The sequence below is a fragment of the Ovis aries genome, chromosome 24, assembly GCF_016772045.2.
Source record: "Ovis aries strain OAR_USU_Benz2616 breed Rambouillet chromosome 24, ARS-UI_Ramb_v3.0, whole genome shotgun sequence".
Classification (NCBI taxonomy): Eukaryota; Metazoa; Chordata; class Mammalia; order Artiodactyla; family Bovidae; genus Ovis; species Ovis aries.
Genome location: NC_056077.1, coordinates 41130809 through 41145746, shown reverse-complemented (window position 1 = coordinate 41145746; position 14938 = coordinate 41130809). Strand labels below are relative to the sequence as shown.

The 14938-nt window shown below is 66.6% G+C and overlaps 1 protein-coding gene across 2 annotated transcripts; it reads left to right on the top strand.

Annotated features, from left to right (window-relative positions):
- The first annotated feature begins 5242 nt into the window (after positions 1-5242).
- LFNG (LFNG O-fucosylpeptide 3-beta-N-acetylglucosaminyltransferase) lies at positions 5243-13660 on the top strand. Of its 2 annotated transcripts, XM_027961478.2 has the most exons (8): positions 5243-5754; positions 10095-10143; positions 10647-10746; positions 10852-11005; positions 11110-11195; positions 11584-11749; positions 12308-12393; positions 12533-13660. In XM_027961478.2, exons 1-8 carry the CDS (start codon positions 5320-5322, stop codon positions 12597-12599), a joined length of 1143 nt encoding a protein of 380 aa, XP_027817279.2. In that variant the 5' UTR covers positions 5243-5319; the 3' UTR covers positions 12600-13660. The 2 variants fall into 2 exon arrangements, with proteins under 2 accessions (XP_027817279.2, XP_042096318.1); XM_042240384.2 differs by lacking the exons at positions 10095-10143; positions 10647-10746; positions 10852-11005; ... (2 more) ...; positions 12308-12393; positions 12533-13660 and adding exons at positions 8314-8452; positions 8561-10088 and having other exon boundaries at positions 5640-5754.
- The last annotated feature ends 1278 nt before the right edge of the window (positions 13661-14938 follow it).

Below are 14938 nucleotides of genomic sequence, written 5' to 3'. Positions count from 1 at the left end.
GGTCAGGGAGACAAGACAAGCTCAGGACCACACAGGGCAGGAAGCAGCTTCGCTTGGAGCCAAGACAGACCCCAGCTACTTCCATGCGGCCCCCGCCCCTGCTCCCCCGTCCTGGGGTCTGGTCCTACCGCATAGCACAGGGTCAGGACTGGGGCAGGGGATCATGCCTGGAGCCCGGCAGGCAGCAGCACACCCACAGCCCACCCCTGCCCAGCACAAGCCAGCCATTCTTGGCAAGACAAAGGCCGGCCGGGGCAGAGCGGCTCTGGTGTCTCCCTGGTGGGTGTCTGGCCCCTGCAGGACGTCAGCAGTGGGGACTGGCAGTGGGGCTCGGCCACCACCGGGGGCTGCAAATCAGATTAGCCCCGGCCAGCCCCGGCGCGGCCGTCAGGAAGAAGAGCAGCTGCAGGCTCTGGGCCTGCTGCCCTCACCACGGGCACGCACCCTGCTCCCAAGCGTGGGACGGCCCGAGCTCCCTGTGGGGGTGAGGGCAGCCCTTTCCCCTCCCTGGACCCTGTGTCCCACCTGTAAGACCAACGTTCTGAGTGGGACCTTCCAGGCCTCCCCTGGGCAGCTCCCTGGGGAGTGCAGGACAGCCGCACAGCCCGGGGCCATCGCGGGCGCCCACCTGCCCGGAGGCCCCGCCCCAGGGCGGCCCAGTGCCCAGTGCTCAGCCCTGCCTGACCTCCTTACCCTGAGAGCCGCGTCCTCATGAGTGGGGGGCAGGCACGGGAGCAAGGCGGGCTCTTCTTCCTCTGGACGTCTCTGTGTCCACATGTGTCCATCCGTTTGTCCGTCCATCTGTCCATCTGTCCATCCATTCTCCTTGGGGCCTTGTTCAGCCGGGCTGCTCTGACCACGCCAGGCCCCAGGGTTCAAGTCGAGGAGCCAGGCGGCCGGCATGCCCTGGCACCTTACACCTCACCAGCCCAGGGTTGGCGGGAGGGGTGGGGGCAGCGGGGGAGGGCGGGCACCAGCTACCTTCCCGACGCAGCCTCGAGCAAAACCCCGAGGCCCACAGAGAGAAGGGAATGAGACCGCACAGCGCGGGGCTGAGGGTGAGGGGTCCCCCCGGGCAGGGCCGGGCTTGGGGCTTGTCTGCGTCTGTTCTCCTCACCGGAGTGGGAAGCAGCTGTCGGCTGCGCCCCCGCCCTCCTGCCATCACGGACTCTGTCCAGAAGCTTCAGGGTGGGGGCCTCCTGGGGCCACCGTGACCACGGCACTCGCCGCTCTCAGGAAGCCCGCAGGCACCCTGGCTCCTGGGTGCCCACGCTGCCGCTCCACAAGGGGGACCCTCGTGTGTCGGTGTCAGAGGGGGCACGCGAGCCCCCGAGAGCACGGCGGTGGTCAGCACCTCCCTCCCTCCGTGCTGGCCTTGGGACGCCGAGCAGGACTGCCACGGACCGCTTCCTTCCAGTTAATGGCTCATCCATTATGTCTCTGGGATCTTCCCAGGAAAGAGCCCCTCAGGGAGGGCAGCCCAAGGCTCCGGGGCCCACGGGGAAGGGGCTTCTAGAGCCCTCTGGGACTGACTCCGTTTGCAGGGGGCCCCAGACTGAGCCCCGGCCGGGAAAGGGGGCCTGAGCTTGGATGGGTAGACAGCACGTCCTCCGAGCCTGATGGACAGGCAGAGTAAGACTGCTCATGCGGGTCCCCTGTCCTCGGCCACCTCCACCCAGCCTCACGGACAGGGTCGAGCCATCAGGCCTCCCAGCTGCCCGGGAGCCCCGCGCTGGCTGGAGCAGGGGTCAGCCATGCAGGAGGCACCAGGCCCAGGTCCCTGGGCGAGAGGGCCAGGCCGTCGGCGTTCTGACCCATTGCCCATCTGCCATCCTCGTGTTGTGGGTGGGGAAACCGAGGCTCAGAGGAGGAATGTCCCAGGTCCAAGGTCAAAAAGCTGAGAAGTAGCCCCTCTAGGGTTGGAAAGCGGTTAGTCTGGCTCCAGAAGCCCCTGGCCCCAGGGCTGGGTCCACATGCCTGAGCCTGGGGAAGGTCTTGGGACAGCCGTTTCCCCTTCCCCTTCCCCTTCCCATGGGCTCTAAGGTACCCAGGGGCTCCTGGCAAGCCGGTCAGCCCTCCCCACCCCCTCCCTGGCTCCCCATTTCCTGTCCTGGGCCCAGCACCTCCTCCTATCCGCGCCCCCTACACCCCCTCAGAGCTGTTTGGCCCAATGGGTCCCTGGAGGGAGCCTTTGGGTCTAGGTTGAGGGCAGGGAAGGGGAGAGCTGCTGGCTGGAGCCAGCCTGGGGAAGGGGGCAGGGGCGGCTAGGGCGGCCACCCCCTCCAGTTTTCAGACCTCAAGGAGTCACCACGAAATTCCATTCTCCTGACAGCAAAGAGATTGAATCACTCTTGCCAAAGCCCATGGCCCCCACAAGAATGCTGCAGAGCTTTGTCCTGCTGTTCCCAGACAGGCAGTCACACCCAGGTCCCCCCACTCTCACCAAGCCGGGCTGCAGAGAGGTGCGGAAAAGCCCCTGCTGACCTCTACACCACGGCCCTGCTAGGCTGGCCACTGTCCCCCTGTCCAGTTGCTCCTTCTCCTGGCTCCCCGACCACAATGCAGCAGGGCTTCTTGAGCCTCCACTTGCTTTCTGTACAATGGGCACATCACTCCTGCTGCCTGGTGGGCCGAAACCACAGCAGCCAGGACTATGGCGCGTGAGGCCGGGAGCCTGGGTGGGAGAAAGCAGAGACACTCCGGGTGCAGAGCAAGGGGTCCCACCCCTGGGGCGGGGCCACGGAGGAGCTGGCTCACAGGACCTCGTCAGGGTCAGGCGGGAGTATGACTGGCATGGCTGTCCCTCCCCCCCTTGCAGAACCCTCAGCACCTAGTGGTACCACTTAATATGGATGCTGATGAAGGACCGCAAGGGCCCCGCACAGTTCATGCAGAGACTTCGGGGCTTGACGGTTTGGGGGTGTTAGAGAACTGTGAGGCATTGCAGGCAGAGGCACGAAATGGAGCTGGGAGCTAGTTGGGAGGGAGGTGGACACTGGGCCGGGACTTGAACTGAAAAGAGGCCACGCGTGCTAAGTCGCTTCGGCTGTGTCCCGACTCTTTGTGACCCTATGGACTGCAGCCTGCCAGGCTCCTCTGTCCATGGGATTTCCCGGGAAAGAATACTGGAGCGGGTGGTCATTTCCTCCTCCAGGGGATTTTCCCGACCCTGGGATCGCGCCGGCATCTCTTCTGTCTCCTGAATTGGCAGGTGATTCTTTACCGCCAGCGCCACCTGGGAGGCCCCCAGAGGCCGTGGGGAACCATCAAAGGTTTGGACCTGCGTGCACGATTCAGAGTGGAGAATCAATGCACCAGGAAGACTGGCAGGAAGACTGGCATGGAGGCGGCTCAGGAAGTCCAGGGGAGAGAGAGGCCGTGAGGGACGCTCCCTGTCAAGCTAGCCCAGACCTGGGAGAGCAGTGGTGGTGGGGCGAGGGAAAGCGGGCACAGAGACCCTTCAGGCAGGACTGCAGCTGTGCTGGGTCTCCGCTGACCCCTGCCCACTCCCACTTCTGCAGCGAGGAAAGGCTCCCAGGCTGGCTCCCGTCGTAGGTGGGGAGGAGTTTATGACAGGAGGTGACTCCATGGGAGTCTTGTCACTTGGGCACAGCCAGCACCATCTGCTCAGGCATCTGCCTGCCTGAGGTGGCGCCTGCTAATTACCTTGGGGGTGGATACAGGAAGAGGCCTGGGAACTCCAATCCCCCACCGCACCCCATCACAGAGGGGCAGGGGATAGGGCCCCAGGGCCCTAAGAACAAATGGGCCAGGTGAGAATCACGGATCTGAGCCAGACATCTACACAGTAAATCTCGTTTTTTCCAGCTGCACTGGGTCTTAGCTGCAGCAAGTGAGACCTAGTCCCCTGACCAGGGAGGGAGCCTGTGGCCCTCTGCACTGGGCGCTAGGTGTCCTAGCCACTGGACCACCAGGGAGTTCCCTACACGATGCATCTTCATAGGGCACTCACTGTGTTCCAGGCCCTCATCTCTGCAGTTGACATTCAGGGAGAGGGACAGGGACCACGAAGGGTGCCTTGGAGCAGACGTAAACGCTGAGGAGAAAACGGGCCAGTGGGCAGAGCCAGCGCTAAGACGGGGACCGGGACCAGTGTAGCCTAGGCGCTCCCCTAGGGCCTCCTTAGGAGGGGATGAGAGAGACTGGGGAGGGAGGGAGAGGAGACGCAGCCAAGCGGAGAGCCGCCCCTGGCCGCGCTTCCGGAAGATGCTATGGGCTGGGGGCTCAGACTCAGATTTCGCCAAGGGGAGCCCTTGGCCACTTCCTCGCCCCTCACCCTCAACGCGGGCTGCCAACGCGCATTCCTGCCGCCCCTGCTCGTGCGGTGGCCCGGCCCGGCCCGTGGGAAGGGCCGGGGGTGGGGGCCCGCCGTGTGCCGGGGAGGCGGGGCGGGGGCACAGCTGGGCCACCCGTATGTGGCCCGAGCGCAGAGGGACCAAATGGGACAGAAGGCGGCCTTTCGTCCCGCGCGGGGAGGGGCGGCCTCGGCCTCGGATTTCGGGGCACCCACCCTCTCCCCCGCCTCGACGCTGGGCTAAGAGGAGGGAATTCGCTCGGGTCTAGGGATGGAATCTGGCAAGTGTTTTCCCGTTGGAACCTCGTGTCCCTACCTGTGGCTCAGCTGGCTAAGCCCTTCCTCGGTTTTATTAATAAGGGCTGCTTTGGACGGAGCGCTGAGGTCCACCAATCCTTTGACCCAGCCTGCTCCAGCCCTAGCGGAGGAAGCCGGCTCGGGGAGGGGAAGCGCCCAGCGGGGAAGGACCGACGTTCCCCGCGGGACGACTGAGCCCAGAGTGCCTGTCCCGGAATCGCTGTCAGAGCGCTGAGGGCGCGCCCCTCCGCAGGCCAGACTTGGAGCTCAGGCCCCGCGCTGGCTGGCCTGGGTTTTTCCCCTTCAGGGCCACCGGGGCGGGACGGGGCGGGGCGGGCCCAAGTCCCAGCGCCCCCCGGCTGCCCGCGGGGGGCGATCCGGGCGGGACGGGGCGGGGCGTGCACGTGCGGACCGGGGGCGGGCGCGCGGGGAACCGGCTCCTCGGTTCCCAGACCCCCGCCGCGGCCCCACGTGGGCGCTGCCGGGCGTCGGGGGCAATGCGAGAGGCCCCGCCCCCGGGGCCCGGGAGCCAATGAGCTTGCGCCGAAGGCGGGACATCGCGCGAGGCCTCGCCCTAGGGGCGGAGCCAGGTCGGGGCGGTTTAAGAGCTCGGGCCGCGGGCGGGGCGCCGCTGGACGTGCGGCGGGACCCCGGAGCCTCGGCGCGGCTGAGAGGGGCCGGGCGCTCCGCGCTGCCGCCACCCCACCATGCTCAAGCGCTGCGGCCGCCGCCTGCTGCTGGCGCTGGCGGGCGCGCTGCTTGCCTGCCTGCTGGTGCTCACGGCCGACCCGCCGCCGCCCCCGGTGCCCGCTGAACGCGGTCGGCGCGCGCTGCGCAGCCTGGCGGGCCCCTCGGGGGCGGCCACGGCGCCTGGACTGGAGGCGGCGGCGGCGGTGGCGCCCGGGGCGCCCGTCCGCGAGGTGCGCAGTCTGTCCGAGTACTTCAGCCTGCTCACCCGCTCTCGCAGAGACGCGGGCCCATCGCCCGGGGGCGCCTCCCGCCCCGCTGACGGCCGTCCGCGGCCCCCGGCCGAGCCGCTGGCCCCAAGCGACGTCTTCATCGCGGTGAAGACCACCAAAAAGTTTCATCGCGCGCGTCTCGACTTGCTTCTGGAGACGTGGATCTCGCGCCACGAGGAGATGGTGAGCCCCGTCAGGCTGGGCAAGTGGGCAGGGGAGGAGGTGCCCTCTTGTCCAGCTGGTGGCAGCATCCAGTGGGCGCCAGGCTGCCTGTCTGTACCGCCGCCGGGAATATCGGGCGAAGCGATGCCGGTTCATCCCCTTCCAGCCCAGTTTGCCTGATGTGGAAGCACAGGGTGGGGACTCATTCCCCAAACACCACCGGTCAGTGTCCTGCAGTGAACCTTCACCAGCTAGGTGTTGGCTCCTGGTGATGCTTCTTGCCCTCAAACACTGGAACTCAGCAGCTAGGAACTATTGTCCCCAAGCCTTCCCAAGGCAGATTCAGCGTGGGGCGTCCTCCGTGGCCTCATACCCTTCCCCGGGAGGAAGACTCTTTCCTGAGAAGTGGAGTGAAGGGTTAGGACCCCTGGGCACAGGGCCAGACATGTCCCTCATCCCAGCCTTTGCAATGGGCCGGGGGACAAGTCGCTGTCGAAGCTGGGGGTGGGCGTTGGTGGGGGCCCTGGGGGGGTCCATCTCCGAAGAAGGAGAGCGCACGCGCTGGGTTTCAGGGTGTATTCTGGGGCCCTCTCTCCACAGTGCAGAAGTCTCTGGAGCCTGGAAACTAGTGCTTAGCACATCCCAGTTGAGCGCTGACTTCCTCCACACACATAATAAAGACACACCCCACTTTGAAAAATCTCCCTCCATGCTGCAGCTGGGTGGCCGGGTTGGGGCGAGATGGGGGCAGAGTGTGGGTGCTGCTGGGGAGGGGGTGGGGGAATTCCCTGAACTGGGAGATACAAGGGACTGCCTGGGTATTTGGGATGAGGGTGAAGGACGCTTGACGGGTCTAGGGGCTCAGGGAAGACCCCAGCTCTCTTCCTCCCTGCTGAAACCCTCGAGGCCTGGGGGCCTTCTGGCCTGGCTGGGGCAGGGCCCTGACGAGGTCACGATGAGGGTCAGGGGAGCAGGGTCCTCCTGGTCCCAGCGTGTGGAGGGGGCCCTGGGAGCCCACGGCAGCCTCCTGGGAACACGGCGTCCCTTTCCCAGGGGCTCAGCAGGCCGGCAGGAGGGGGCGGCGGGGGCTGCGGGTTTTGTTTGGCTGCTGGGCCGTTAGGATTCCCAGCGCCGGGCGGCTCTCACGCCGGCCGCTCGGGCAAGGTAACAAAGCCCCTTTCTCCAGTGGAGAAAGGCGTCCAGCCTCTTGTGTGCGGCTATGTGCTCCATGGGAACCGCCGCCGGCGCGCTGGCCACTCAGGTTGCCTGGTGATGACGGCCTGCGGGCCCCCCTCCCCAAGTGACAGCACTTGCGGGGCGCTGTCCCCGAGCCAGGCACCACCCCCAGGACTCTGCCTGCCTGCTCTGTGGCCGCTGGCAGTGCTCAGCCCCCTCTGGGCTGCCACCAGCTCTGAGCACCTCTCCTCTCGGACTCTGAAGACTTCCTCCCGCGAAGGGGATATGGTCAGGGGGTCTCGGGGAGCAGTCCTGGCCGAGCTAGGTGACCCTGGGCATGACCAAGGGCCTCTCTGGCCCTCAGTCTGCTCATCTCTGGAATAAGGAAAGTGCTGGCCTCTGGTCGAGGGTTGTGAAAGTGGACGGCCAAAACCTGGAGAGGCAGGGAGAGGCCGCCTTCCCCACCGGAGGTTCCCTCAGGCTCCCCTCTGGCTAGCTGAGCACACCCGGGAGGAGCCGAATCTGGCTCCCAGCAGTCAGGGCGTGTGTCCCGCCTAGCAAGAGCCCCTCTCATGGTGTCCTAGGGGTGAGGGGTCCTTGAAACTGTTTCAACGGAGAGACCTCGGCTCCCAACCCTGTGCAGGGTGGTTCAGACCCGGTTTGATGGGGGAGACTCCAGGAAGTCAGGGCTGCAGTGGGGGAAACCCAAAGAGGCTGTGTAAGCCGAAAGGGGGGCATCTGACCTGGGTTGGGGAGGGAGGGACTTCCTGGAGGAGGTGCCATTTGAGCTAGACGGAGAGTAGGAAATGCCCTGAAAGGGCAGCTGGGCACCTTGAACACAACTTGGGGGGCGTGCAAGAGACTTCCAGCCATTGGAGCGGCTCGGGCGGGGGTGGTCAGCAGCGGCCACGTTACGACGGCCCTGGAGGTCCAGGGTGAGGGGCTGGGTCCTTGGCCCGCACTTTGCTCCCCTGTCCCTCCCAGGAGTGGGCTAGGCTGCGCGGCTGCCACCGCAGCGGCCACAATTGTCGGGGGGAGAGCTTGGCATCCTGTGTTTCTTTGAATCGCAGCTCCAGGAACAATGCCGCTTCCTGTGGGTGTCCCCCCGCCCACCCTCCGCCAGCTCTGCCGCCCCGCCGCCTGGCTCTTCCTCCCCCATCCCTGCCGTCGTCAGGGAAGTGGGGAGGGGTCTGTGGGGCACGGCTGGTGGGGACCAGCACCACCTTTGTCCCGGGGCGTGACCACAGGCCAGGGCCCGCCTCTCTCTGGGGCTCCCCGTTTCCCCACCTGTACACTTGGGGAGGGATGGTGCCCTCCTCCCTGGGCCGTGAGGGAGCTGGAAGAAGAGAAGGAGCCGGGCGCTCTGCTTTGGGCGCGTGAGCTCTGGTTACGCCCATTACACAGAGGGCGGAAACTGAGGCTCGGAGCCACGGGTGAGGCCCATCCCCTCCGCTCCTGACTGCTCTGATGTGGCGAGACTGGAGGCCCGGCACCCTCACACCCCCACAGCCCCACGCCTCCAAGCGCTCCTCTCTGAACAAAGGTGACTTTAATCTCCGTAGCCTTGGGCTGGGTTTTTAGGGCATCACCAAAGCGCGGGAGAACAGGCCTCGCTTGATCTCATTAAGAAAGCATTTTCCTTTTAATCCAGTGGCGGCAACAGCGCGTCTGCACGGGCGGCCTCGGCCTCCCACGGCATTCCTGGGCCGAGATGCCGGCGAGCAGGCAGGGGGCGGGATGCGAGTCCGTGCGTGCGGGCCCCTGGGGTGTCTGCTCGGGAGGAGGGGCGCGTGCCTGCAGCGGGCAGGAGGGGCCCACCCTACCCCCCTCCCCCAGTCCCTTCTAGGCCCACCCAGCTGGCGGCCTCACCTGAGCCTGTGGCCCGGGTTCAGGCTCAGGCTGGACCAGGAGCCCGGGCTACCAGGAGAGGGTGGGCACCCCAGGTGGGACCCCCAGCCCCCGAGTACACATTGCATCAGGCCTGCACACTCTGGCCCCTCCCTTGTGCTCGTTTGTACCCAGGATGAAACCAGGGCCTGGTGGCCACGGAGGTGCGGGGGCTGTCCCCTGCTGCCCGGGCTCACAGCACCCTCCGCCGGGCTGGGCTCTGCACTCGGCACGCCTGGGTGCGCTGGGCGGCACGCGCTGGGCGGGCGGCAGAGGAAGGAACATTCCTCCCCGTGTGCCGACGGGCCCAGGCGGGCGCCGGCAGCGCCTGGCCCCTCCCCGTCGGGCTCCCCCCCTTCTTCTGTAGAGCGATCCTGGCAGGGGTGGAGGAGCCAGGTTGGCATAGCCAGAGCTTCGATGCGGCCTCGGGCAAGGCCCGTCTGTGAGCCAAAGCTGTGGCCGGAGGTGCTGGGCCGCGTGGGCGCAGGGAGCGCTGATCCCTGTGCGGGGCCTGTGCGGTTTCCCGGCCCAGCCCCGCAGACTTGTCAGCATCTCCGGAGAACCCTGGAGGCTGCTTTGGCTCAGGGAAGGCGACTGGCTTGGCGGGCTGACCACACGGCCAGCGGTGCGAAGGGCCCTGTCCTGAGGGCCCCGCCTGGGGGACCGCGGGGCTGTGGCCACACCCCTGCCCGCCGGACCTTGTGCCCAGCCCGGCCCAGTTAACCAGGCCAGCTGTATGGTAATGGGCCGTGTGACCACTCCCGCTTAACGCGGCCGAGTTCCCCTCGCAGCGCGGCCCGGGACAAAGCTGGCGGACAATGCCTGGTGACTCACCCTCCCTGCGGGCCCTTTGTCCGCCAGCGCCTGGCAGCCGCCCAGCAGAGGCCTTTGTCCCCGACTGATTGAGATTTGGCTTCCCGAAGCCGACCTCCTCCGCCTGTGCCCTGCCCCTCCCGCAGGCCGGGCACTGTGTCAATAAGGGTGTGTGCCTGCCAGGTGCGCAGGGCGGGCCGCGAGCGGTTACCTGGCGGGTGGGCGGGGCACCGCACCTGGCTCGTGCCGGCAGCCGCCTCCCGGTGACCTTGGGCGCAGCTGTCGCGGTGGTCGGGGGTGGGGTGGGGGTCCTTCCCGAGCTCCCCCCCGTCCCCTTGCTCTCATGGTAGGCTCCGGAGCCCCGCTCTGCACGGGGGGAAATGGAGGCTCAAAGATGCGGCATGGGCACGAGGGGTCCCAGCCCTCGGCCCTGCGGTGGCCGGGGCCCCCGAGCTGCCCGTTCAAGGCCGCGTTTCTCCCCGCAGACGTTCATTTTCACGGATGGGGAAGACGAGGCGCTGGCCAGGCGCACGGGTGAGCCCTGGACGTGGGAAAGCGAGGGGGGTCCTGCCTGGAGGAAACTGTCCCCTTGGGAGAGGTTGCCGGCCGAGGACCTGGGAGGGCAGTTTACTCAACGGGTTTGCTCAGCGCCCCGCCCCACCACTCACCCACCCCCCCCAATTCTCATGCAAATGAGGCCCTTTCAGCTCCTGGGCCCTTTGAGCTGATGTGGCGGCAACAGGTGGCTGGTGCTGGGAAAAAGCCGCCTGAATGGGCAGGGGCGGGGCGGGGCGGGGCGGGGCGCCCAACGAGGTGGTGCTGGGGGGTGGGGTCTGCAGGCCGGTGTCCGGCTCGGGGGAGGGCTTGAGTGGGGTGGCTGAGCAGGCACTGCTTGGACCCAGGGCGCCCTGGGACAGACTACCACCCCTCATACCCCTTCCCGCTCTGCTTGCCCCGGGCCTGCTGTGTGACCCCAGGTCAGGCTGCCCTCTCTGACCGGCCTTGGACCCACTCACAGCCCCTCCCCTTCTCCGCAGGCCACGTGGTCAACACGAACTGCTCGGCCGCCCACAGCCGCCAGGCGCTGTCCTGCAAGATGGCCGTGGAGTATGACCGCTTCATCGAGTCAGGGAGGAAGTGAGTGCCGGCCTCTGGCGGGGCCCCGGGAGCGTGCCCTGGTGGGGCTCTGGCCCTGGCAGTCCCACCCGCGTGATGCCCCCCTGACGGCCCTGCCCCCGCCAGGTGGTTCTGCCACGTGGATGACGATAACTACGTGAACGTGCGTGCCCTGCTGAGGCTGCTGGGCAGTTACCCGCACACACAGGACGTCTACCTGGGCAAGCCCAGCCTGGACAGGCCCATCCAGGCCACAGAGCGGGTCAGCGAAAACACGGTGGTGAGTGCCCCCCCCACGCCAGCCTGCACCGCCACACGGGGAGGGGGCTGGGGTGCCCGGCAGCAGGGCTCTGGGAGTCTCACCACGGCCCTCCGTGCCTGCAGCGTCCTGTCCACTTCTGGTTTGCCACCGGCGGGGCTGGCTTCTGCATCAGCCGAGGGCTAGCCCTGAAGATGAGCCCCTGGGCCAGGTGAGTGCCCTGGGGTGCAGGTGAGGCTGCCTCTGATCTCCCAGGGTCCCCCCATGGCCGGCCTGGCACGGCTCGTCTTCCCAGCCCCAGCGTCCCCAAACCTCACGTCCACCGGCAGGGTGAGTCGTCCCCACCTCCGCCTGCCAGCTACCAGGGGGGTGAGGACCCCTTCCTGCATCTGGTAACCCCCCCACTCCACGCACAGGGAGTCCTCAGGCTTGTATGGAGGAGGGGGCTTTCCCGGAGGAAAGGGAGGCTGGGAGCCGCCCGCGTGGGAGCCCCATCAGGGATGCCCGCCGGGCGCGTCCACCTCCTGCCTGAGCCCGGCTGGCCAAGCGGCACGCTGCCCCCTCGGCTCACTGCGGCCCTCGGCCCTTCCCTCCCGCAGCGGAGGCCACTTCATGAGCACGGCCGAGCGGATCCGGCTGCCTGACGACTGCACCATCGGCTACATCGTGGAGGCGCTGCTGGGCGTGCCCCTCGTGCGCTGTGGGCTCTTCCACTCCCACCTGGAGAATCTGCAGCAAGTGCCTGCCTCCGAGCTCCACGAGCAGGTGCGCGCGCCAGGGCCGCGGGGCTCCCCGAGCAGGTGCGCGCGCCAGGGCCGCGGGGCTCCCCGAGCAGGTGTGCGGCAGGTGCGCGCGCCAGGGCCGCACGCTGGAGGAGAGCGTCCGGGAGAGCAGGGAAGGGGCAGACAGGAGGGAGGGAGAAGGTGGGGAGGGGGCCGCAGAGGGGCCACGGCTTTGAATAGGTCACCAGAGGCCCGGCTGTGAGTTGCCACCCAGGCACCCAGGTCTGCCCAGCAGCACTCCCGTGGTTCGTCCATCTTGCCTCTTGTCTTCAGCGGGACACCTACTCTGAGCCTTTCGGGTCTTCCCTGTACCCGTAAACATTCCTCGCCGTGGCTGGCGAGGCCGCCGTCCCAGCTAAAGCCCCCTTGGGCTTTACTCCTGGGGGTGCAGCGTGGACCTGGCTTCTCAGCCCCGAGGTGGGCAGAAGGCCAGGCTGTCCCTTCGTGCAGAGTCACACCCATGCCCGCCTTGGGCAGAGCCAGGGTAGGCTGGCCTTGGTACCACGGCCCCCCCAGGATCACCCTTTCCGTCTCCCTGCAGGTGACCCTGAGCTACGGCATGTTTGAAAACAAGCGGAACGCTGTCCACATTAAGGGGCCCTTCTCGGTGGAGGCTGACCCGTCGAGGTGAGGAAAGGGAAGACTAGAGGGGGCGGGCTCACTGAGGTCCCTTAGGGTCTGCTGCAGCTCAACGGCCCCCAGGAGTCTGCTCGGGTGGAGGCGGGCCCCCAGCCCGCACGGACAAGCCCCCACTCTGTCCCCACAGGTTCCGCTCTGTCCACTGCCATCTGTACCCGGACACACCCTGGTGCCCCCACACTGCCATCTTCTAGTGGCCGTGGCTGAAACCCCGTCCCCGGGCGCCCCTGGTATCCAAAGGGCCCGAGGACCCCTGTCGTGCCGCCCCGGTCTGGGCCTTCGAGGCCACCCCGGGGCTGCGCCTGTGTGTGTGCTGTGTACCCATCCCTGTAGCAGACTGCTGGGCAGCTCTGCTCTGCCAAGGGGCAGGCAAAGTCCCGCCTGTCTGTCTGTCCGTGTTCCGCCCCGGAAGGATTTGTGTGGGAGGTCACTCTGAGGACAGTTCTGTTACCCTTTCGGGGTCTCTGGGCAGCGTGGGGCCCAGGGGCTGCTCTGCAGGGACATGTGGGCGCCGCTCCGTCCTGCTGAGCACAGGCCCGCCGCTGTGGGCACCTGCCCCCCCGGGACTCTGGCTCCCCGCTCAGAGCCCCCAGGACAGGACCCTGTGTTCCGCACGAGGAAGCTGGGTTTGGGGGAGTGCCCCTCACCCCCTCGCGCTGAGCTCCGGCCTGGGTACGACGGCTCCGAGTGACAGCAGCCCCAGCGACCTTGCCGCCGGGTGAAGCATCCCGGGCAGGGGTCTCCCCTGCTCTCTCAGCCAGCTTCCCTTTGTGACGGGGAGCCAGCTGAGCTTTTAACTCCTCTCCAAAGTAGAGAGAAAGTCGCCCATAGTGGGTGTGTCTGTAAATACTGTGACAGTGTTTTTTACTGTGACTGTTTTGTTGAAAGAGGGTGGGTAAAAAGTAGGGTGTTTTTGTCTGTGTTTTCAGGGGCTTGGGGAAGGTGTTATCTTTTCTGTGGATCAGAAAAAGCAGAAGCCAAACTTGGGATAATCTCTGTTGTTAAAGCTGATGGGAATGTCTAACACTGTATTTATGTGTCATGGTGTCTGGCCTCTCCCTGCCCGCCTCCTTCACAGAGCCTGTCTCCCAGCCCAGCTCAGCGCACCTGGCCAGTGAGGTGCGCTTTGCTTTCTGTTTTTCTTTCTGCAAGACATAGCTAGGAAAGTGAACGATAAGGGAAAAGTTCTCAGGGAATTGAGGTGTGTTGCTATGGTGACGTCCTTTGCTGTGAATAAAGATGCTCTTTGGGGCAACCTGGGGGTCCTGGTCTTGGCTGGACGTTGCGCCCGAGATGCAGGTTCATGGAAGCTGGCGCTGGGGGCTCGTTGGCACTCAAGTGGGGAAGGTATGAGAGATCCCCCCAAGCCAACTATCGTAGCATGGGAACTTGGGCTCAGAATAGCAACTTGCATGTTCCTGAGAAGCCCAGGAACTTGAGTGGCCAGCCCAGGGCACCCTCAGGTGTAGGGGGAGATCTCATGTGATCAGACACACTGCTCTCAGACTCCGCAGCCCGGGCCAGCTGCCATGGAGTCCAGTCCTCCCTTGAGAGCGACAGGCGCTCACCGTGGTTTGGCCTGGGACCGCCTTACCCAGCTTCGTCCCTGTCACAAACCATCCAGGCCACCTTCTTGCCCCCATTGTGCAGATGGGAAGACTGAGGCTCAGAGCAGGTGACATCCAAGGCCAGGCAGCTGGGCTGGTGGAGAAGAGCTCCAGGTCCAAGGTCGGGCTGGCCTGGATCCTGGCCTTACCCCCTCGGCCCGCCCATCCCTGCTGTGGTGATGTTTTCTACCAAAGGCAGATCCTCAGGCCCTTCCTCAAATCAGCCTATGTAATGTCGGGTGGGGAGGGCCTGCTCTGGCCTCTGGGGGAGTCCCCTCCCCTGACCCTCCCCGGGACCCGGGGCCCTCACTTCCTCTTCCTCAAACAGCCCAGACAGGCTGCTCCCGGCCTGACCACAGCCCCCAGCTGCTCCCCCACCCCCAGCCCTGCCCCACGGGCCCTCGCTGGGATCTGGGGCCCCCACCGCCGCCTCTGCTCCCTGCTGCCCACCGTGCACCCTGTCAGCTCATCAGAAACCAGGCTGAGGGTGGAAGAGCGACTCTCCTCCCACCCCTGATGTGGGGGCAGAAGCTCCCCCAACCCGGCACACTCCCCTGCTCAGCACCCCCACCGGGCTGGGGAGGGCACCACTTCTGCACGCCCTGCCGGTGCCCACTCTGGCCCAGGGAGCAGCCGGCTGGCGCCTGACCCCACCTGGGCCTTCCGCAGCCCTGAGTCAGCGTGTGGTTTGCCCAGCAGCTGCCCTGGGCGTGCGGCAGGGACAGTGCAGGGAGAGACAGCCCCTTGCCGTCACACGGCCTGACCCTGTCTGGGGGACGCCCCCAGAGCCTGCTGTGCCAGGCTGGGCGGGGGTGGGGCAGTCACAGCGGAACTTGCTGCTGTGGGCAGAGGCTGCGGGTCTCCTTCCGGCCAGCGTGAGTCAGAGGAGCCTCTGCCCAGAGTGGAACCGTGGCCCGGCGCCCCGG

Bases quoted from the DNA above. Each gene is read 5' to 3' on its own strand.
- LFNG (XM_027961478.2), top strand. From the start codon at position 5,320: ATGCTCAAGCGCTGCGGCCGCCGCCTGCTGCTGGCGCTGGCGGGCGCG. The intron at 10,747-10,851 runs GTGAGTGCCGGC...TGCCCCCGCCAG, and splicing joins TTCATCGAGTCAGGGAGGAA to GTGGTTCTGCCACGTGGATG. The intron at 11,006-11,109 runs GTGAGTGCCCCC...CCGTGCCTGCAG, and splicing joins GGGTCAGCGAAAACACGGTG to CGTCCTGTCCACTTCTGGTT.